A 24,796-nucleotide genomic window follows, 5' to 3' on the forward strand; every position below is an offset into this window, starting at 1 on the left:
CTGGGATCGGGGCTGAGCATTTCCACTATGTTTTCAAGGTGCTTTTAATAAGGCTGCAAGTTGCAGCCAAGCTGGTGGGAGTGAACTGGGAGGAGTGCTGCTATGACAGTGATTGCTGATCATGCCTGCAGCATCCCAGATCCCCACGCCCCATGATAGATTACAATCTTTCCCTCAGTGAAATTGCTTTTGTCACCTCTTTTCCAAATGGTGACCTTTTCTGCCTCTGGGTTGCCGAGAAATACAAAGCAGCTCTCAATTACATCCTTCCTACAACTATCCCCCCCTCCTTCCACACACACAAAAAAGTCATCTAAGCTTTCAGGGTTGCTAAGAGGTGCTGTGCAAAAAACCTGTGCAGCAGAGGAATACCTTGTGAAATCATTCTGGCTTTGTTTCATAGTGTTAGTTTTTATTGTGCCATGACAAGATGGATCCACTTAGTACTGGGTAATGTCCTCAGGGTGAGGAACTATGCTCCTGGTGGAATCTTACAAGGATAACGAAGGTACAGAAGGCAAAAGAAAGCACCCTACTGAGACTGTGTAACCAGCAATGATTGATAAACTGATCGAGCCCATACCCACATCAGTATCCCCATTGAAGCCAATAAGACTGCTCATATGAGTTTCAAGTTAAGCACATATTGGGGGAGAAGGACCAGAATGAGAAAGTCGGGGATGCTGGTTGACATGCCGATGAGACAATACTAAAGACTGGCAAATCTCACTGCTATGTCTCTGTGGCTAATGTCTGGTGGAAACCACGATTTTATGGGAGTTTCTTTTGTATGAAGATCTTTTTAAATAATTTCAGCAGAGCTAAAATTTCACAGGATAATCAATGTGTAGCCAAGACCCAGTTCTAGCATGTATATATTCCTGAACTATCAGAAAGATGGCTACAACCCAATTATTCTTTCATAATCAGTCTATAGTGACCTTATTTCAGCATCCCGCATCCACCTCCCTTTTTCTTTTCCCTTAGCAGACATTTCTGCTATAAGACACAATATACCCACTTCATATAGCAACTACAGTTGTTATTATTGTGTTCCCAGCCAATATGGTATCTGATCCCAGAGTTTATCCACTCAGTAACTAGATATTTCCCCTCATTCAGAAAGCACAATGATATGATTATTATCTAGCTATAAACTCTTAGCTACCAGTATGTGTGGTTTCTCCATGTGATCCCATCATATAGAACTAAGCCATTTTGAAGAGGCAAATGAAAAATCCTTGATCTGTTTATAGATCCTTTGTCATTGAGGATGGAATTTCAGGTGCATTTAAAGAAGCTGAATTTTCTCTGCAAAATGATTGGTTGGTCGCTATTTATTTGCTCGTGGACTGGTGGCCACATTACAGAACCACCATCACTGCTGCATTGACCAGCATCTTATAGTCAGCCACAGAGGCAGAAATGCCAAGAATTAAATAGACTTTGAGAATGACCTACCCTCTCACCCACAGGTTTGGACTTCCCCCCCCAAAAAAAGAAATACACTGATTCCACAGGGAGCATGTAGCTCCTCCCTTCTTTAATCAAAGTCTCTGCTTGTCTTCAATTCACTCACCTTCTCATCACCTTTCCCCCCACTATCTTCTGTTTTGCCTGTCTCCCCCATCTCCTTTTCCTGATCTTTTTTTTTTTTCTATTCCTCTCATTTATCCTCTTTTTCTCTTCCCTTTTGGATTTCTCTTCAGTCCTTCTCCCTTCCAGGGGATACCTCTGGTGCTACTCCTGCCTACCCTACTATGTTGGTGGGGCTACCAGCAATAGCTGTAGAGGGAAAGTGATATAATTCAGGTCAGTTTCATGTTCTGCTCCTGCTGTTGCCTCTGGGGAAGCATTATGAGCGGGAGCAGCAACGCTAGCCTGATTCTCTGCAGGAATCCGTTAATTAGCTGTCGTTTGTGGGGTGCTTTGAAGATATTAATCACCATAAGTGTTAAGTAGTAAGTATTGTTGTTGTTTATTAATTTCAAAATGCTGCAGGAGGGATAAAGGAAAATGACGCATTCCCCACAATCCTACATTGGATTTCAAAACCCTATTGTGAGTGTTGTTGATTTCGCTAGGGCCTGGGTTGAGACTACCAACTTATTTCCTAAAAACATCCAACGGCCAATAAACGATGAGACTGTGTCAGTGTCAGGACATGAGAACGAGAAGGTAGGTGAGGAAATATCTTTTGTTTGACCAACCTCTGTTGAAGGAATGTGCAAGCTTTTGCCCAGACCTGAAGAAGAACTCTGTGAAGTTCAAAATATTGTACCTTCCATCTAGAGAAATTAATCCAATAAAAGATATTTACCTAACCTCTCTCAGGTTACGTCTAGACTGCATCCCTCTGTTGACAGAGGGATGTAAATCAAGCATGTCGAAATTCCTAATGAAGCAGGGATTTAAATATCCTGTGCTTCATTAGCATAAACATGGCCGCTGCTTTTTTCCTAAACGGAGCTTTTTAAAAAAAAAAGCAGTCTAGACACGGATCTGTCAATAATAAACCCTTTTTCGACAGAGCCTGTATTCCTAAATAAATGAGGTTTACAGGATCTGTCGAAAAAGGGTTTATTTTCGACAGATCCGTGTCTAGACTGCCGTTTTTTATTCAAAACTCCGTTTCGGAAAAAAAAGCAGCAGCCACGTTTATGCTAATGAGGCACGGGATAGTTAAATCCCTGCTTCATTATCAATTTCGACATGCCTAATCTATATCTCTCTGTTGACAGAGAGGTGTAGTCTAGACACAGCCTCAGTACATGGCAAAGGCTTTTGATCTCTGGCTACCTGGAAGTCAAACCAGTGACTTAGAGTTGAATGGCTCTGTGCTGCTGGTTAGCCAGTCTGCTTGAAGTGAAACCACTTGTTTATGATAATAAATATATAAAAGTGAAACCTTTACAGTTTAAAAGAACACTAGTTGCTGTATAGTAAAATAATTTCCTGGTAGCCATGTCCCTCCTGCACTGATCTACTCTAGGATAAAGAGAGAAAGTAAACATTAGCTTCTTTCAGTTTCTCCAGGTATTACATACAATAAGATATGCACCAAATGTAAACTCTTAGGCTGTAATTTTTACCTTTGTGTTCCTGGTTCTTCATGGTTTGTAATGTTATCAGAGCTTCTGAGACCAAATATTAGGATCTAGGCTCTAAACCTGCAAATGGTTACACATATGCTTCACTTTATGCACAAGTTGTCTGTCCCCTTGAAGTCAAGGTGTCTTATTGCACAGCTGTTATAAATCTCAAAATACGACAATACAGATCACCTGCCTTATGCTTGTTTTTCTTGATTTAATCCATGAGTCTTCAGCATGAGCCTATCTCCGTGATTTCTGAAAAAGGTGTAAGAATTGTAAAAGGGCAAGAGAATCGTTGATCCTTCTGTTAATGGGGTATATTCAAGCTGTGCTTGGAAAAGACCCGCCATGGCATAAATAATATTAACAAAATATATAATAATCCTTTCTTATAAATGGAATTGTGTTGGATAAAATTATCTCTGTAGTATCATGGATAACATTGATCAAGGCTTTTGCTTATTAATGTCATTACTTATTTGGGTTTCTACAGTAATAATAATAAAAAGAGGCACTTGTCCAGAGCTCCAGCTATCCCTCCCACAACTTAAAAATGTAAAAATAAAATGTATCACGTTCATCACTTTGGAACTGTAATAGCTAACATTCAGAAGCTTTAAATGAGCTACACAATTTCATTCCAAATTTCCAGCATTGCTGCTGTGAAGTGGATGTGCAGTTTTAGTATAGAAGCATCCTTTGTTTTTTCCATAATTATTGCTTCCCAGTCCTGGGATAGTCCTTTTGATAATTGTGTTTTTGTCAATTAACCTCATCGGCCTGGTAGGTATAAGCATACAGAGCACATGAAAGTATTGGAAAATGCTTCAAAAATGGTCAGAGTGTATTGAGTTGCCTATAATACATCCTGAAAATAATAATGGACTGAACAGCTAATGTCCTCATATTCAAGGGTTCCACCGAAAGGTACAGTTACATATGTTTGCCAAGATGTGTCTCATTTCACTTTTCTCCCACTCCCATGCTCTGTATGTCTATTCAAGGTATCATGTCTGGACGAAAGGGCATGCACCAACGAACTTTGCCAAGTGGCGGACTGCCACAACACCTTATCAAGTTGAGTGGGAAGCGGACTTTGAGCCATATGTTGTTGTGAGGCGGGACTGCCCTGAGTACGACAGAAGGTTTGTAGGGTTCGGCTGGAACAAAGTAGCTCACATAATGGAACTGGATGCACAGGTAAAGAGACAACATCTTAATGCGATTCTTAGTGAGAGGTGTGGTTTTTATATGAACCCTTATACTGTGGAAGTGTCACCAAATTATTCAACCTGCCCTTTCTAGATTCTGTAAACAGTTACTAAGAGGGAAAAACAAACCTTTTTTTAGTGTTTGCTGAGCCCTGGGTGGGAAGCATAGCCCTAGCAGGGCTGGAGCAGCAGGCCTGCAGCAGTGAACAAGGTGAACCTTCCTTAGTCTGGAGAAAACTGTCATTCAGGACCGCTCAGGTCTCTAGGGTGCTGGACCAGGGAGGGTCTCACCTGTAGTGTCTACTATATTATCCTAATAATAATACTTGCAACTTGCATAACAGTTTAATACTACAATTCACTTTTCAAATGCTGATACATGACACTTTAGTTGTGGAGAGTATCAATGTGATGATTTATTATCTGTGCATCTGTCACTGTGATTACATTTCCAATTGCAGCTCTCACACCGCTTAATGCTATTGGCACAGAGGCATTCATCCAACATACAGCGTCACACAAAGGAAAGTGGAAGCACTTTCAAAGACGATTGTAGCATAGTTCTTTGAAATGGTTATTGAGATGGAACTGTCTCTGGGGATGCTTACTCCTCCAGCCTCAGAACACACGATTATGTAAAAGACATTTTGTTTATAATGGTGGAGAGACTGGGCTAATCTCCTATTGAGAATCTGTCATCCTGGAGGAGACTCAGAATAAATGAGCTACCCATCCTGCAACAGTTCAGAGGCATCTCTGCCAGGAACTTCTGGAACTAGGGCTTTCAGTATATGGGAACTAAAGTACTTCCTATATTCTGTCTCTTTTTGCAGTGGAGACAGCTCCTTGACACAAAGGGTTTGGCTCAAAGAGCTTTGCTCTCCTACCTAGGTCTCACTAAGGGGTTCCTGACCCCCCCCTTTTTGTGCTTTGTTCCTTCTCCTCACCCCCATCTGCCATCACTGACTACATGTCAGCCCTCAGCTCATCGGTAAGGGACTTAGTGGAATAAGACTGACCATCCTTTCCCCAAATGGGGGAAAAATAGTGCTGGACACACATGAGGCTTTTCACTGCTTTTGAGGTGTTGCTCCCACAGATCTAGTCTCTGCCAAAGGAGCTGCTTCAGTATTCTGGCCTCAGCTGGCAGAATCACCTCCCAACCCAGGGAAAGATTTCAGTGCTTTTTAGGAAATCCGGCTCCTACCAGGAGGCCTAGATATGAGAGAGCATCACAGAAGGCTTATGCTGCTATAGCCCTTCAAAATGGCAGATAGGAAGGAAACAATTGTAATTATTCTGGATGCACCATGCGCTCATGGTGCTGGGGTCTGTACAGATACATAACTAGTGACAGATCCTGCTCCTAAGGGCTTATAAACGTTTAGAGCGTGAGTTTCCTGCAGGGCGGATATTTTTCCTTGCTCTAAGAGGAGGAAGGAAAGCTCTGGTGTATTTTTCCCAGCCTTCCAATGTCTCCTGCACCTAGCCAGCTAGAAGCCCCTCTCCCAGCTCCTTTCAAAAGGTCTTAGTAGGAATAATTTTGTTTAGCTGTAGATATAAATGAGTAATAGTCCCCAAAGGCCCCATTTGGGGTGGCCACCCCATTGTGCTAGGTTTTCCAACACAGAGAGATACATTTAGTGCCCTGAATGGCTTACAGTTTAAAGACACACGCAGACAACTGGAAGAAAGCTAATGTGACAATGCTTTAAAAAGGTAAATGGGACACCCAAGTAATTATAGGCCTTTCAACCTGACATCAGTCCTGAACACAGTGATAGAGTGGGTGAGACAGGACTTGATTCATAAAGAATTAAAGGAGGATAATGTAATGAATGCCAACCTACATGGCTTCATGGAAAATAGATCCTGTCTAGCTGGATACCTTTTTTGCTGAGATTGTAAGTTTGGTGTGATAAGAGTAATATATTTAGACTTATGTAAATTATTTGAGTTGGTGCTGCTTGTCATTTTGATTAAGAAACTATACTGATACAAAATTAACATGGCACACATTAAATAGATTAAAACTGACTGACAGTCTGGTCATCTGAAGAAGTGGGCTGTGCCCACGAAAGCCCATGATACCATCTACATGTTTTGTTAGTCTATAAAGTGCTACCAGACTATTTGTTGTTTTTTAAGGTCTCAAAATGAAACTAATCGGAGAATCATTTTCAAGTGGGTATTTCTAGAGGGGTTCCATAGGGATCAGTTTTTGATCCTATGTTATTTAACAGTTCTATCAATGACCTGAAAGAGAACGTAAAATTATTAATGAGAAAGTTTGCAGCTGATGCAAAAAATGGGTAAGTGGTAAATAATGAAGGGAATAGGTAGCTGATGCAGAGAGTTTTGGATTACTTGGTCAACTGTGCTCAAATAAATAATGTGCATTTTTAATAAGCTAAATGTAAAGATGTGCCATTCATATGGGGATGCATAAAACCATACAGAAGAGAGGCAGATTTACCAGGAAGGTGAAAGGGATTGATTGGGGGTGTCTCCTGCCAGTCCTGAACTGCCCTAGCCTTGAGCCACCCTGAAGCACTCTGCCTTTCCCACCCCTCCCCCCCAATTCATACAGGGACATTGCTGGCTGTTCCCCTTCATCAGGGAGTGAGGGGCAAGTGCATAGTTTGCTGCATTCTTCACTCTGGCTGGGGAGTGCAGGTGGCAGGCAAACGTGGACTTGCCCCAGCCATGGCACAGGCACCCCTCCCCCAGCTGCGCTTGCTGGAGCTACAGCAGCTGTGGAGAGATGCTTTTCACCTGGCCCAAAGCTGCTGTGGTTAGAGAGGGCTGAGGTAGTCCTCTCCTCCTAGGCCAGCCTGCACACTGAACCCCTCATCCCTAGTGCCACCCCAGAGCAATGATTTAAATGAAGAAAAACAAAAATTGAGTTAAGGACCCAAGCAATGCTGGGTAAACCTTCTAGTGAGACACATTTACAGAGACAATACATTTGTCCTTGTAAACCTGCTAGGAACATTCAATGCCGCTTTGTAGGCTCCTAGATTTGTAAGTGACTTCAGTTGTCATCTCAACCTATGGGAGGCTGTGGGAGGCTCCCAAAAATGACATCTCGTGAAAGGCAGAGTACTCATGCTCCAGAGGTACATCTACATATGTGCTATGTTTGGGCATAGATGTATCATGCTAACTCCTCTTGAACTAGCATTCTAAAAATAGCAGTGTAGCCAGGAAAATACAGGCAATAACTCAACACAGGTGTATGCAGCCACCTGGACTCCTGGGTTCATGTTCTGGTAGCCAGGCTGAGCCACTCCCTAGCTACAATGCTAATATTAACATGCTAGTTCAGGTACATCTGAGGGAGCAGGGAACTACACCTCCCAGCTCAAGTGTAGAAATATCTAGGCAAAGTCCACTGGCTGTGCCTTTCTCCCAAGGCATACAGTTTTTGCAGAGACTAGAACCCATTCCTGCATAGCAACCCCCATTCTAAATAGAAGACCTGCAGAGGAAGAAATAGGTGGTAGTTTAAGTTCACTCTTTGCATGCAAAGGAAATTCTCTGAGTGAAAAGTAAAATCTTCATAAGTTTTAAAACTATTTAATGCTTATTTAATCCACTCTCTTAAGAGTATGGATTAATAAGTCTTTTTTGCATTTAACCTTCAGATTCTCCCGGGAAGGCAGATTGTTCCATATGGATATATATGGAAGACATTGCTGGAATAACTATACCAATACTATATGGCTGTGTCTACATTGGCACCATTTTCCGGAAAAGGGATGCTAATGAGACCAGTCAGAATTGCAAATGCCCCGGGGATTTAAATTTTCCCCGCGGCATTTTCATGAACATGGCTGCCGCTTTTTCCGGCTCGGGGCTTTGCCGGAGAAAAGTGCCTGTCTAGACAGGTATATTTCAGAAAATAAAGCCTTTTCCGGAAGATCCCTTATTCCTACTTAAAATCAGGAATAAGGGATCTTCCGGAAAAGGGTTTATTTTCCGAAAGATACCTGTCTAGACAGGTGCTTTTCTCCGGCAAAGCCCCGAGCCGGAAAAAGCGGCAGCCATGTTCATGAAAATGCCGCGGGGAAAATTTAAATCCCCGGGGCATTTGCAATTCCAACTGGTCTCATTAGCATCCCTTTTCCGGAAAAGGGTGCCAATGTAGACACAGCCTATCAGTAAAGTGTGAACATAGCTTATACTAGCGAAATCTTGCCAGCGTACCTGCATCTGTGCAAGGGGCACAGCTCTGTTAGTTACAAATCACACCTCTACTGACTTCTTACCAACATATCTAGGCTGGCAAAAGTTTGTGGGATAGATCTGGCCTCAGACATCGCTTGAGCACGGATCCTCTGATACTTTGGCTTACTAGTATGTAAACAGTTTTTGAAATGGAAGGTAGGACATTTCCATTTCACATGCGTAGTAAACCAAGGTCTTTCACAGGTGTAGTAATCCACGTAAAAAAAGAAAGGAGGTTGGTTTAGCAAATCCTGTGTATATGTGTATAAAAACTGCCTCTGACTGCTGGTATCTTCCTTTTCCAGGAGTATGAATTCATAGTGCTGCCCAATGCCTATATGATCCATATGCCACATGCTCCCAGCTTCGACATCACCAAATTCCGTTCCAACAAGCAATACCGCATCTGTCTGAAGACCTTGAAGGAGGAGTTCCAACAGGATATGTCACGCCGCTATGGATTTGCAGCCCTCAAATATCTCACGGCAGAGAACAACAGCTAGCACAATGGAGCCTGTTTACGTGAAACAGACACTCAAGGAAGGAGCCACTTAACATTAGGGGCCCAGTCTTTTAACTTGGAACTGAGACACTTTTTGTTTTTATATCATACCCAACAGTTCTAACAGTAGAGATTTGAAGCGACATGTCTTCAGACTGTGCGCATTAGCCACATCCCTTCCACCCCAGCCTGTCAGATTTTCAGCTTTAGCATTCGCAAGGTGTGAATAAGAGAGGCCAGCCATGTGCCCATCATATCACAAACGGTGCAGAATGGAGATGGAACGGGAATGTTTTCCCTTCACAAACAGTTGAATAAGGACAGATCTCCAGCAAATAGGATTTAATGTTGCTATTTAATAATTCCACGTGCTTTTTATCTGTAAAGGAAGATCTTCGGGTCACTGTCCTGTGAATTTTAAGCCCACATTGATCTAAAAAGGGAACTTTCACCTGTGAACTTTCACATTGCCCCTCTTGAAGGGCAAGCAAAGGTTTGAAATAGCCTTGAAAATGAAGGGGAAGCATACACCATATCCTACTCTAGAGAAGGTGTGCTACAAGCTGAGGCATATCCATGCATCAGTTAGTCATTGATCCTCAAGTTAATTCTGTTTGATCTGCAAACCTTCCCTGCCCCCAGCCATAAAATCCATTCCTTTCCTTTCAAAAGGATATTTTGGCCTTCACTCCACTTTGTCCATCCCACTTCTAGCAGGCCGGTAAAATGGTACCTCTACCAGAATGTGACGGAATCTGCCCGTGTAAGGCCTGTTTTCACCAGAGCAATTCATTCACATGTGTCCCGTGAAATAAATGGCCAAGTTGTAGCTTGGTTACTATTTTAAAGGCAAGAATTGGATTTTATCATGAGATGTATTTTCTGCTGGGGGATATTGACCCGATTCAGTGCACACCCACCTGTGAAGGCTTTGGGCTTTATATGAACCTCTTCCCTGAATAGGGAAATATAAGCATGGCAACTAGAGCTGGGTGGGCTCAATGCTGTTGAGCTGCCTGCTGCAAGCTCTCAAAACCACTTCGTTAAAGGAGTTGATAATAAAAGGAGCAGAACTCTGAGGCATAAACTCCCCATTTGAGGGGGATAAAAGAATGCTTTGGAATTTGAATGTGAGTGTTTGCTTGAATGTGAGGAGGGGGGACACGGTCCAGTTCACCACCTCAGTGTGCATAGCGCTATTGTGGAGAGTGGACAAGAAACCTAACATGCAAAACACACCCACAAAACAAGACACTGGACTCTTTACCATTTCCTTTATTCTTCAGTATTAATGTTGTGTTTACATGGGATGAGGAGATGAAGTTTAATGCACTACCCCTAGCTGGGCTATTACTATTTGCTGGCAGTGTAACTGGAGAAAGCAGAAATGACTAAAGTGAGATGCATGTCCCTCTTCCTCCTCCAGACCACACAGAACTGTACTTAGAGACACCACTATCATTCTAGACAGTGCTCATTATTTTACTCTATTTTCCAGGCATTGGATCATCCTCCCCACCTTACCCTGCTACATCTCGGTTTTCTTTCTCACTTTTTGAGGGGTTTATTTACAGCGACTTCAGTGCAACTTAGCCAGGTGTTTACAGTGCAAATGCTGCTTAATCATTCATACATTTAAGAAAAGAACAGCAAAATTAAAAAGCAACTGCTCTGAGACAAGAAATAAGACTGGGAGGGAAGCTGGATGTAGTTGTTACCCTGCCAACACTCATAGGAGAAAATGTAAGACCCTATTACTGCCTACGTTTCCAAATTGCTTTTCTCCTTTACCTAATGGCTCACCTAAAAACCTGTGAGGAGCTAAGCAAAAATGAAATAAACACTACGCCCTGGCAAAGGCATATTAAGAAAACCACTGTCAGTCTGCCATCCTTTCTCACGCCGAGTAGTGCAATACTCCACAAATTGTCCCAATGATTATTCAACATGAACAAGGGTGGCAGAATCTGTTCCTAAGGGTATGTTTACACTTAAAATGCTGTGGGGTAGACCACAGGTGGTGTTCTTCCATCGTCTTAGGGGTAATCCACCTCCCTGAGAGGCAGTAGCTAGGTGAATGGAAGAATTCTTCTGTTAGCTGAGTACTGTGTATATAGGAACTTAGGTCAGCTTAACAATGCCACTCAGGGGTGTGGATAATTCACATGCTTGACCAACCTAGTTAAACTCACCTAATTTTCTAGTGTAGATTAAGTGTGAAGTGCTCATTTACCTTCTCTAAATTCCTAGCAGGTCCTTCTGTATAGCTAAAGCCATTTTATAGCACTAGTAAAGTGCTGGATGTTAATTTCTTCTTTCTTTCACAATGATGCCTGGGGCAGGAGGAACGCCATTCTCCTGCAGTGCTAGTTAAGGTTTAGACTGTACCATAAGGACACAACCCATAATAAGGGGAAGTGCATTGTTGTGTCACGCCATTGGCATCCTTAGCCAGTTCTGTCCCTGCTCCCGCTTCTGGTGTTGGTAGGGGGATAGGGACAAGTAGTAATTTGTTGCTGGCCCATAGTGACAGCAAATTATGATACCTTTGGTTTAGGCTCAGATATATTGGCTGGTGTAAAGATGAGCAGCTCAAACTCTTCTAATAGATTAGTCATGGGTTTTCTTTATAGAAGTTGGGCTTGTTTATTTGAATCCTATTCATCAAGGTGTGTCTGATTCTATTTTGTATTATAATTTCCATCAAGTTCCCTGGTACTGAAGTGAGGCTGACTGACTGCTATTTAATTCCCAGGATTCTCCCCAGCATCATTTTAAAAAGTACATGTGCTGACCTCCACTCCTCTGCTACAGTAGCTGATTCTAACGAGAGAATGTATATTTAATGTAAGCAGCTTGGTTACTTAATTTGTTAAAGTCCTTCGGAACGCTCAGATGAATGCCATCTAGACCTGGTGACTTAATGCTCTTTAATTTATAGATTTTTTTGTGCAGTTTCTTGTCTTTTTTACCTCTAAGTCTATGATGTTTCCTGGAAAGAGAGAATCTTTGGGATAGGTATCTGCACAGATATCCTTTGTGGGGAAGACTGATGCAAAAAAGACATTAAATTCTTGACAGTGTCCTTACAGTTGTTAATTGCTCCATGATGGTCCAGAGATCCTGACCATTATCCCAGGTTTTCTGCTTCTGGCAGATGGAGCAAATTTGTTTTTATACCTATGGCTATTTCCTCTTCACATTCCCTTTGAGCCCTCTTGATTTCCATCTCACATTATATACTGTAGTCCTTTCAACCAAGTTTTGATTTCCCATTTGTCTTCAAACTTACCATTTAATTATACTTTTTATTTTTGTGTCCTCCTCTTTTCTTTCTTTGTTTTGGGGGAATCCATACCATCTGTGAGTCTATGAGCATAAGTATCCTTCAAACTGAGTATAAGGTTTTTAATTTTGATTGAGGACATTTTTGACCTGCCTCTTTTTAAATCTTGCTTTCCAAAGTCAGGTGTCATTATGCTAGTTTTTGATACAATTCCTCCCCCTAGGCTGCTGAACTGAATTGTACTGTAGTCACTATTACTGACTGGGTCAACTATAGCTACTTCTTGAAAACGCTCCTGTGTGAGATTTAGGGTGCAGCCGAGAACAGCTTCTCCTCTGGTGTCTTCTAGAAATAGCAGTCCCAAGAAGCAACTGTTCAAGGTGTTGAGAACTGGGTTCTCCATGCTTTTTGTTCTATGACTTTTGCTCAACTTGTGTGGGTCGTTGAAGTGGTCTATTATTACTGTTTTATTAGGCTTAGTTGCCTCTCTAATCGCCCCATACATGATGTACCTAATATCCTTTTCCTGGTCTGGAGGACAGAAATAGAACCCTACCAACATATTTGTATCCTTCTAATTTGGGGGTTGTCACTGCACATTCTACTCTGTGGACCTCTCCCCTCAGAAATCTTAACTCATAGTGAGCCTCTCCCTTCTCTACATCCTGAATAGTTTATACCAGAGGTGGGCAAAATAAGACCCGTAGGCAGGGTCCACCTAACATTTCTGACCTATGGGGTGCTCAAGAAGCTTGCCTGCCTGCCTGCCGTCATTCCATGCTGTTTCTGGAAGTGGCTGGCTGCTGCTGGCCTGTCTCAGTGTGCCCCTGGCAGGTGTGGAGGCAGCTCTGCTTGCTTTCCTTGCCCCTGGCACCATCCTCACAGTCCCCATTGGTTGGAAACTGGCCAATGGGAGCTGTGGGGACGGTGCTTGCAAGTGAAGGCAGAACATGGAGACCTGCTCCCCATCTTCCCCATAGGGGCATGTAGAGACTTGCCAGCAGCAACTGGCTACTTCTGGCAGTGGCATGGAGCCAGCCTGCCTAAGCCCCTTTGCTGCACTGCCGACTAGGAACTGCCAATGGTAAGCACCTGCCAGCCAGATCTTGCACCTCACACCTTCTCCCACACCCCAGCCCTCTGAATAAGGTCAGAACCCCCTCAAACACCCATGTTTCCCTTCCAGACCCAACACCCTTCACCCTGTTCTGCATCCCAAAATTTGCATCATCCTGGAGTGCCTTCCTGCATGCAAATTCCCTCCCAAACCCTGTACTTCCTCCATTAATATAGTAGAAATGTGCAACCAGTGTTGCCTTACCAAAATTTATGGGGTGGTCCCCCTCTGAAAATTATTGCCCACCTCTGGATTTTATATGCAGGTATGGCAGTTCTCCACCGGTTGCTGATATTTCACCATGTTTCAGCAAGTCCTGTTATTTCAAAGTCGTATTCTAAGAGCATGTCTACACAGCAGCACTATTTCAGAATAACTGATGTTATTCTGAAATAACATAGTGCGTGTCTACACTGCCAGCCTTTATTTTGAAATAATGTTGAGCTGGAGGACTTACTCCGACTCCTGCAACCCTCATTTTATGAGGAGTAAAGGAAGTCAAAGGAAGTGTGTCCTTCCTTTGACTTCCTGCTGTGTAGATGGCGCCAAAAGCTGAATTAAGCTATTTCGACTTAAGCGACACAATTGACATAGCTCAGTTTGCATTGTTTAATTCTACTTTAGCCCTTTTGTGTAGATGTACCCATACTCTCTTATTTTTTCTGCAAGCTTCTCACATTGGTATGGAGACATTTCTAGTTTCTATTTCTGCCTGTGCACTTATTTTTACTACATTCCTTAGTCTCTCACTCTGGTACTTTTCTGAAATGTACCTCTGTAATCTCGGCTTGTCCCTTCTCCAGTTTGGCTGTAATTGCCCTTCTATCCTTTACTGGATAAAGATATATCTTTGTATTAGCGGCAACCCTAGCAGCTGTCTTTGTCCAGCCTGACTCATCCTTGATACCTGTAGGATTTCCTTCAGCTCCTACTTTAACTAATCCCCCCAAACCTTGCCAGCTGTACGTGCCAGCAGTCTGGCTCCACTTAGAATATGTGATTTTTTTTCCCCCCAAGTGGGACTTAAAATCATCACCTGGTACTCCCTGGTGTGAAAGAATTTGCAGTTGTGCCTCCACTTCTACCATCCATGTTAGAAGGGAAGACTCTGGATGTGTTCAGATCATTTTTAAAGCACAGATTATTTACTTAATGGACTGTCATGGCTCCTCGTGTGGTTTATATTTAAATTACAGTCATCATAATGACAATGGCGTGAATGGCATCACCGCTTAATATTAACTGCAGTCTAGTTTATTGCAATATGGTAAGCTTGGTATTCGAAGGAGAAGCACAATAATTTAATCAGGGATATACAACATCTATTTCTCTACACAGGTGAAAATAAGGCTTTAACAGAACCGAGTGATCCATTTTCTAAATGCCCTGTACAAACACACAACAAGTGCTTTTCTGTTAGTTACAACAGTCAGTTTTGTAATTAAATATAAAAATATTTTTTAATATTCTTATTTTTACATGACTGTTTATTCGAATTTTACTCTAAACTTCCAGCTGGAAGATGATGTGATCTCCAGATTGTGCCACTTCCCATGTTACTGTGGTCTGCCTAATGGCCACCATCTTTTTTTCTTAGCTGAGGAAGACTGGGCAGGACTTCCTTGAGCTGTTGCCTTTTAATCAGTATAAATATTAGTTTTAGGCATACCATTAGGGATACTTGTTACATTTCTGTGGGTCCATCAATAGACACAACCATTCAGCAGGTGGAATGGGGCTCAATAGCTATGAAGGGAAAGGAGTACCACTGGGTTCAACTATTGGGAGTGCAGAAAAGGAGGGAAGAGTCTTTGGTATGCATTTGCTCCTAAAGTTAAAAACCCGCAAAGCATTTTTAATCAAGTTTCTGCATCTCTGATCAACCAAACTAGACCAAATGGGTCACCCATATGCAATGAAAAGAAATTAGCCAGCATTTCCACTCTGGGACTGAAGATGCTGAAATATCATTGAGATGTAAGTATTCTATTTTTTTTAATGTTACTGGCCTGTGCAGTTAGAGTAAGGATAGACGTTTTAAATGCTTTACTGAATCAGTCCCTAATTGAAGATTTTTTTCAAATTAACATTATAGGTAGTCAGTGTATCAAAGTGTGAAAAGAAACGACAGGCCTCGTTCAGCCATTGCTGTTTGAGAAAATGCTTATAGTCATGGATCTAAAACACCCCAACATCCACAGTCACTTCTCAAAAGCAGAAACAGGATGCTCATTAATGTCAAAAGGAATTTATTGTATGTGCCAGTGAACTAGGCACAATATTAATTCCCTGGACACTGTGTGTACATGCTCAACTGTAGTTGCTATGGGCTGTATACAAAATTGGAAATTAGAACAAGACATTTATTCATATGATGGACTATAGATATCAGTCATTTTTCCCCAGAAGCATTTATAGTTCCAGCAGTGGAACTCTTAGCCTAATTATCAAGTAAATATGCAGAGTTTATAAACCCCAGATTAGAATATTATATCTTTTCTGTCATCCTGTACTGAAGTATCCTTGATTGATTTATTTTCCCCAATTAATTACTGCTTCAATAAGGGAATAATGTCCTCCTCCTTTTGACTCCTATACTAACAAGAAACCATTGTGCAGTGCAGAAAGGCAATATTTGTGTCTAATAGTCTATTAGCATTAAGGGTTTAAATCCAAAGAAAAGAAATGGTTTGTGACTCAGGCTTAAACTCTGGTTGGACATACAATCTTTACCCTCTGCTAGTTATCCTTCCAAATTACAGAGGTCTCTAAACAGGTAGAGACCAAAGAGTTCAAAACAAACCATGGCAAAGCCCCCTAGCTACTACAGCAACATTATCATATAATCAGTGCATGTATATATTTTTCCATACAAAGAGCTACATTAAAAGAATTCTGTAAAGTGAAGCACTCAAAAATTTAAAAGATTCCCAAATTAAAGGTGCTTGTGCAATCTTAATCTGACCCCTTGTGGCCAGTCTTTAGGTACATGATCACGTGATATTTTTTCTCAGACAACCCCAGCTTCTTTTAGTGCACAAGATGGACAGAACTCACGGAACATGGCCGCTGTTGAGATGGTTTTTTTGTTTTGGGGGGGATTTTTTTGTCCAATATTTTAGTCTCCTTGACTCTGAGCAAAACCAGGCTTCCTTTTTCAAAGGGTAGGTTTAAACTTGGTCTTGAAAACCCTTTGGAGAAAATCAATCAAATCCTGTGCATTAAGCTTTCCCTGTAGAATGCTCAGGGTTCCAATTCCATATGCTTGTCTCATGTGTAAGGCCCTTTGTAGTCAGTGGAAGTTACACACATGGAGTGCTTATGTTATTGGACACTAAACATGTGAATTCTAACATGCAGTAAATGATGGCCTGTCTAATTTTTTAACAAGAGCCAAAATACAGGAAAAACTTGGTGGGTGAAAACATCTGTTCTCTTACCTCTGAAGACCAAGATTCAAACTGTGAACATTAGTTTTGAGGTTTGTCTAGGATCTTTTCTTATTAACCACTCGACCACTCCCCCTCCCTATTGAGGTCATGGTAGAATTTCTGGAGTTTAGCTTTGAGATTAAACCAACCTTAGCTCAAAGATTCATGTTTGTTAGTTCTGCTGATGCCAGAGGCATTCCACTGGTGCTTGTGAGCAAAGGAGAAACACCAGAGGAACAGAACACATGATAATGTCAGCCAACAGGACAGGCATTCTTTCAAAATTCTGCTCATCTGAAGTCAACAGCTAGTTGGTTAGTTAATGACTGAAGCAAAGCCAGTTCTCTGAAAGCTGCTTTTGCTGATTTTTTTTAGGTGCATTTATTGCTACATCAGCTCTCTTGCATTGCTCTAAAACCGACTGAAATCTAAAAAAGACAAGTTAAAAAGCAACCTAACCTGATTGTTCCTCTGGCTACTCATCCAGACTAAACAAAAACAACCCACAAGTAGGCAGCAGCATATCAAGGTATTTTGTTTTTTGTAGATGATCCTAGTGAGTTGTAGGTATAATTTTGGTAGACTTTTCTGTGCTTCACTACCACTCAGAGTTCTTCAAGGAGTGACAGACCCCTGTTATGTTTTAGGCATTACTGGGGACTAACCACTGCGCAGATGTAGATAGGCATACCCTACCCAGCACTTACCACTTACAGGATGCAGAAAAATCCAAATGGTGCATCTATTCAATGGTAAGGCACAACAGTATCTAGGACCTGTATTACAGAGCAGGTCAGACTAGATGCCCAATATGGTCTTTTCGGGCTTTAAGATTTACAAATCCTGCTGAATTAGTTCACACTGAAGTGTTTTGGCAGAGTTTGTATCCTTTGCTTTTAAATTTTGGGTTTGTTCAAAATAAAGCAAAGTAAAACTGAGTTTTGTTAACATTCATGAGTAGCAGATAGATTTTCCAACAGTTTGTGTGCTCATGGGGATTCATCCAGGCCAGCAGATCTAACATACAACCAACTGTCAGAAAATTTAAGGAACCATAGAACTCAGACCTTTTTATTTTAAAAAAGAGTGCTTATAGAGAAAGCGAGCAAAAAAAGTTCCGTTTGAGTCTGTTGTCTGGCCCCAAAAATAGTTCAGATTAAAAAACTGCTGGTTTCATTTCCACATTCATATATGAAAGAAGCAGACTTCAAAGACTTTGTGAAATGTCGCAAAAGGTTTGCACAGCTCTCGTCCGTACCCATCACACTGGGAAGTTTTCAGGACATTGTGTGAAGCTGGAGACTCGAATTGTGGGTCATTGAGATCCTCCAAGAAACAGCTCAATAAAAGGGATAAGTTTCCCTGTTGCCTGGAGTATTGGGCTTGACCTTTGAGACTTCACAGGTTCTGTTCCTGTCTTAGTAGTTTCTCTGGCTCTACATATGAAAGAACATAGGTTCATGATATTCCATATGGTAAGTCCTTTACTAAAGATACACCCTAATGGTACCTTTTATGAAAAGCAATCAGGTGCTCTTCCACTTTTAGACTTCTGTCTTTCTACACAGCCTTCTCTTTATACTGTGGGTCTGGCAGCTTTTAGATAAGTCCCAAACTTCAGAGGAAGTTGAATGCTTGGAAGCCCCAAGGCTGGAGTCCTATGTTTTGTTTATTTTTAACATGTTCCTAAAGCAAACACCACTCATGGAGGGGGGAGTTTTTTGTCGGCAAAAGTGCCAACAAACAGCATTTACACTGCTGAGTAGTGTAGACAAAGCCTTACTCAAAGGTCATTAACACCATGAACAACTGCAAACATACATATAAGGACATTGAGCACTCAACATTTCCCCTAATTCATGGGTCCTATGTTAGCATGGAAGTGAAATTTGTAGAGGGCTTGATCCCCATGAGACTTTTACATCCAGTCCATCACACCTTTTACCTGTGCTTCACCTTTCCCTCCATTTATCACTGGCCATGTTGCCCCTCTCTCCCATGACTTTGTCAGATATTTTAAAGATAGTACAGTATCTTCTCAAAGCCTGGTGGACTGTATATGCTTATTGTGCAGAGTCCACTTTTTCCTTACAAACTTCTGGGGTTGGGGGGAGCTTTAAAGAAAACAAAAACTCAGTGTCAGGAAGAGAAGGATCATGCCCTTCATGGAGCAAAATGTTAATAGCCCCAGAGGAAGAGGAGATGCCTGAAGATGTATATAATCTTGTACCTACCAATCCTGCATCTGACCTTACCGACCATTGGGTATGAGATGCTAATGATGATTCCCATGCCTAGCTTTAGCTAAATCAATGGCCTTGGAAGATCTGAAAAGAGTCGTTTTATTTTTTTCCATTCACACAGCCAGCTGATTTGCCCCTATAAAGCAATCCTATGGTAACAGATATAGAAATGGACCATATGGACCACACACCATGTAAAAAACTTACATAAATATCCACTTCCATGCTTGCTGCAAGTTGTTGCAGGTGCAGGTTTTCCATTTAGCTGATATTCACAGAAGAGGGGTTCACAACCTGAAGAAAATTAGCGTGTGCTGAGTGCATTAAAGAAGCAATGGACCATGGGCCCTATTTTTCTAATAAGTCTGTAAGTTTAAGGTGCATCAGTTTTTTAAGTGTTCCAACTTGAGCTACCAACAGCTGGGATTCTCAGAGGTGCTGAGCAACCATCACTGTTTTTTACTCCATTTGGAGTTGACGGTGCCGAGCTCCTCTGGAAATAAGTCCCAAGTGTTGCAAGTTGGGCATCAAAAGCCTGTGGACAGTTTTGCAAATATTAGCCTAAGTGACTAAGAGCGAGTGAGTTGACCAGCCATGGGAGCAGTAGCATGTGCGCTTTGGAAATCAAGGGCACTGTGATGCACACGGTATGCGAATAGACAAGAAAACGTTGCTGTAGAGAACAAAGTGATAAAGACCTTAGAATTATAGTTGAAGCAAAATATTACACAAGGCAATGTGCCTAATGAGATGCAAATGTCATGGCGCCTTGCTACGACTGTATGGTTTTGCAGAGGTCAGGAGCAGCATATGCAATATCTGTCAGCACTCTTCTAATGACACACGAAAGGAATCCATATGAAAGGAAAAACGACATTTCTCCCCACCAAAGAGGGCTTGATTTGAACCTTGTTCCTTTTTGCCATAACACAGGTATATTTACATTCTTCAGAGGGAAGAGTGGAATTTCATAACCTTTACGGTGAGCGCTGCATAAAGGGATGCTTGTCGTTTCTTTGCAAGACATATCACGTGGAAGTATTTGAATTTTAAAATCATGTTCCTGTCTGTGCATTATCCTATTGGAAGGCCTCCTGTGTGAATTAATAGAGAACCGTTCAGTTTCTCTCCCACCGGGGGGAGTGGACCTTAAGCTACATTTCAAGACAGAAAAAGAAAATCCATCCATTTTGTTTTACAAGCAACTCGAACAGAAGTGCTCCCTAGAGGTGTGGCCTCTGCATTGCCATTTCCAACCACCTCATCCCTCTGGGGTTTTTAGATGGAGACAACTGGCATTTAACACAAAACACTTAGTTTACATGTATGCTTCGGTCTGTGTGTAAGTTTTCTAGGTGATAATTTTATTGGGAAAATGCTGTTTAGATTGTGCAAAATAAATGGCTTGTAAATATAAAAAAACAACAAACGAAAGTTTAATTTTCAGTTGTGCAATAAAATTGTGCAATAATCCTCTCGGTTCCTTTCCACTGATTTCTGACTTGCTGCATAGTTGAGTTGGTTTGAGTCACCTAACAGCAGTGTTTCTCTGTATGGCCTGAAAGAGAGAATCTTTTTTTCCTGTGAATTTGTGTGGGTTTTTTCCCATTCATATTATTCTTTGTTCATCCTGGCCCCACTCCAAAAAAGCACTTAAGCACATAAGTAGCACCTCTGGGCAGTGACACTGAAGTTAAACATGTGCTTAAGGGCTTTGCAGAATCTGTGCCCTCCTTCTGGTTCTTTCTTTTATGGCCGTCCCCTTGCATCCCTCAGCAGTGCACACACACTAGGGAGCGGTAGTCAGCTCATACAGATGAGTACAGTGATCAGCAGCTGGTTGCAGTGCGATGGAAGCCAGATCTACTTCAGAGAGACAGGCCGGACTGGCAGAACACTGGCTGATGCAGATTTTGTTACCTGCCATGGGCAAAAGCAAGTCCAGTGTTAATCAGAAATCTCTTCTAGCAACACAATGCTCTTCTAGCAATGCTGTGTAAGCACCAACAGGCTGGTTGTTTCCTATAATTGACACCCTCCACCCCACATTGTTCGATTTCCCTGCTGTTACAGTCTCACTTCTGGCTGGAGATGCTGTCTGTAGAAGATGGGTAGCGGCTATGTCTATAGGAGAACCAGTTCTGCTATGCCAACACCACGCAGGAGGCCAAGAGCCTTCATACTCAAGAACTATAGGAACTACGATGCCCAAAAAGGAGCAAGGGTGAGAGAGGGAGGACGGTTCAGCTGCTGCTGACCCCTGTGCATTTTCCTGAACCTAACATTCCAGTGCCACAGCAAGACTGAAAGAAGCTTGTAAAAATGGCTCTTCTCCTGGGATGTTATAAAGGGGTGTATGTTCAGTAAGGGCACTCTAAGAATGGAGGCCAGAAAAAGAAACTTATAGAACAGTTTATTTACCGAAGATTAAATGTCACACAAACTGGACCAAAACCAAGTGGAAGTCCAGAGGCCTGCCTGGAATTTATTTAGGAGTTTAAAGAATTATTTCCGTGTTAAACTAAAACTTGTTCCTTAGTTTCATTTCACGAGGGCTAAGGGATCTTTCGATAAAAGCTTTATTTTTCAAAAGATCAGCCTCTAGACTGCTGCTTTTCTCCGACAAAGCTCCATACCATAAAAAAGCAGCGGCTATTTTTATGCTAATGAAGGGGATATTTAAATCCCTGCTTCATTAGCAATTTCGATGTGCCTAATTTACATCTTTCTGTCAGCAGAGAGGTATAGTCTAGACACGCCCTCTGAGACTGTGTGCACCCGCTATAGCAGGAGTGGGCAAATTCTGGCCCTATCCAGTCTGCAGGGTTAGTCCCTAATGGGCCCCCAAACCCTGCAGGTTGCTGGGGGCGCGGGAGGAGGGAGTTATTGCCCACCCCTGCACTACAGCTTGGTACAGAAGGCATGTTAGCTAAGGATTAATAATAATAGGTCTTGTCCTGTCCCTCTGGAATCTGTTTTTACCTGGCACTGAAATTACAGCACAGCACATCTCCCCTGGGCTAGACACCATAACATAAGTAAAAAGCATTCTAAATATAATGCACTATGCTTATTTCCTATTAGCTACTTTCTTATTCTGCTTACATAACATCTTAATCACACTTATAGGCATACACTCAAATAGATTCCATTATCTGATTAACACCTTCTGTGAGCTGATTGGGTCTATTTTCTGGTAGTTAGCAACCAGCAATTTACCTTGCTGGTGAAAGAAGCCTGTTTGTGAGCACTGTTTTCCCAATAGATCTTTGTTAGTTGCACAAACCTGGATGAAGTCTATTCCTTATTTGATACTTGTCTCAACAGCATTCGGCAACATATGTGACTAAAACGTTGCAGGCTGGGTTTTTCCATTTCACCTTGGGCCTGTCAATAAAGCACTAGGGAGCCTAGGGTTAGTTTGACCAACAGAGGTTAGCCACCTCCACACCCTCCTAACCCTTCTTTTTGGACCCCTTAACAATGCTTTATGGCACATACATAGCAGCATTCACCTTAGCATTCAAGCTACTAGCTAATAAATAGACCAAGGGTGGACAAATACCAGCCTTCAGTCTGGATCCAGTCTGCCAGGGTTACCTCCTGGCAGACCCCCACCACTACATTTACCTGCACGGCCACAGGTACCAGTGTCACAGATCCCACTGGTTGTGGATTGCCGTTCCTGGCCAATAGGAGCTGTGGCAAGTGGTATCCCGGTACACACTGCTTCCTGACACTCCCATTTTCTGGCAACAGCAATCCACAGCCAATAGGAGTTGTGATCACTGGTACCTATGGCTATGCAGATAAATATAGTGGTGGCAGCCTGCCAGAGGCTAACCCTGGTGAACCACTGCTGTGTTGTTGGCCACCACTGGAATAGACACATAAGGACAGGAAAGTGCATCTGTTCCGCTTCACCTCAGGCCACGTTTTTCAAATGAAGGTCTGAATGTGCTGTCTTTATACTGGCTGACAATGTCTCTGAAAGGGCTACAGGATCAGCTGTAAAATCCATAAGAGAGGATTTTATGCCATCCAAACTTGCCTCTCACATTTCTGCTCACCGAGATTTCCACAAGCCTATTTGTCTACCACTTTTCCTGACTTCTATTATTCCACAAGAGTACATCCTCGACCATCCTCTAGAAAGCCCACTCTACAAAGAACTCCTGCATGAAAACCTTGGGACCAGCAGGTCTTCCATGCAGACAATGGAGCTACTGCCACTCAGCACTTCTGCCTAAACATCCATGTAGGAGCCTAGCTTTAGGAACCTATTTTTGAAAATGTTGGTCAAATATTTTACATAGCCAAGGGCACAGTGTAGCTTCCTTCAGAGCAGGAGGTCCATTGGAGGGAAAAACAATGCCCTCCACAGCTCTGCCCACTCATGACGTCAATATAAAATACCATTACCAGCAGACTAGGATGGTCACAATTCTTGCATGCTTTGAATGAAATAGGTAATTCTGAATATTTAAATTGCCATAATTAGATTTGGGGTTAACACCATGCTGAGCTGAATGGATGCAGTTCCCACCTCTCAGAACTACAGTTTCTGGCTCTGCAGACATCACTACTTTGATTACATTGGGTTTTCACGTTTAAGATTACTTTTGCAAATCTAAGGGCTAAAGGGTTTTTTTCTTTAAGTCTAAATTCTGGGGCACAAGATGGCAGCCACCAGGAAAGAGTACCAGCCTTTGCCCCCATGCAAATTGCCTCAATTCAACCACTGTTTTAGAGCATACTAAAAGGCATTTTAAATCTGACTTTTTCTTCTTCCTAGACCTCACAGAAAGCTATCACGAAGTAGCTGCACTGTGCCACCCTTCCTACAGCAAGGCCTTCATTTCTTCTTTCAAAAAAGGTGCTCACAAATACTTTTTCGTGAGAATTGCCCAATCATGGTACCGTCTAAAAGTAGCCAACCAACTGTGCCCTCTGTTGTCCTTAGTGGGGATCTCAAAATACACACTAGCTAGAGTAACACAAGTCCTTATTCTCTTCTCAATGGATGAGATATTATTACAGATGAGAGTCTTCATAAGACAGGATGGAGGAAAACAAACAACTTTTGTTTACTCAGCTCCAAGGATTTGAGTGTCAGAAGAGAAATCTCTTGAGCCTACATCATGGTATAATACTCAAGATGAAAACTGCATTCATGCCACATCTCACTGACTGTAAAATAATTCAGAGCATATTTGTAACTTAAACAATCCATAGTGAAAGCTTATATGAACCATAGGGAGAGTATGACAAACTGAGAAATGCCAAAAAAAAAAAAAAATCAGACCATATGATACTGTACAGTAAAACTCCAATTGTCCGGCATCCAGTGATCTGGCACTTCCGATAGTCCGGCACTAACAAACTCAGAAGTGATCCGGCCAGCAGGACAATTGGAGCAGCTCCACGCCGCTTTCCCAAGTCCGCTGCTGCCACTGCTGAAAGTGACCAGTGGCAGACTTGGGGAAGAGGCACAGAGCAGAGCAGCTGCTCTGCTCCCCACCACTGCCACTGCTGAAACTGACGAGCGGCGGACTTGGGGAAGCTGAGGAGCAGAGCAGCTGGGGTGCTGCCGGGCACTGGGCAGAGGGGTGAGGGGCAGCATTGTGGGACCAACCTGGCAGCACCCCAGCTGCTCTGCCCCACCGCTTCCCCAAGTCGCC

At 42.3% G+C, this 24,796-nt stretch overlaps 1 protein-coding gene across 7 annotated transcripts in view; it reads left to right on the forward strand.

Moving 5' to 3' along the window:
• Positions 1-20,588, forward strand: part of LARGE1 (LARGE xylosyl- and glucuronyltransferase 1) — a 499,616-nt gene extending 479,028 nt beyond the window's left edge. For all 7 annotated transcript variants that reach the window (XM_025178894.3, XM_025178889.3, XM_089781534.1 and 4 more), the window contains 2 exons: positions 4,100-4,295; positions 8,842-20,588. In XM_025178894.3, the coding sequence (XP_025034679.1) occupies positions 4,100-4,295; positions 8,842-9,039 (394 nt within the window). In that variant the 3' untranslated portion in view covers positions 9,040-20,588. The remainder of the gene's footprint in view (positions 1-4,099; positions 4,296-8,841) is intronic.
• The last annotated feature ends 4,208 nt before the right edge of the window (positions 20,589-24,796 follow it).

The sequence above is a fragment of the Pelodiscus sinensis genome, chromosome 1, assembly GCF_052426305.1.
Source record: "Pelodiscus sinensis isolate ZL-2025 chromosome 1, ASM5242630v1, whole genome shotgun sequence".
NCBI classification, from domain to species: Eukaryota; Metazoa; Chordata; order Testudines; family Trionychidae; genus Pelodiscus; species Pelodiscus sinensis.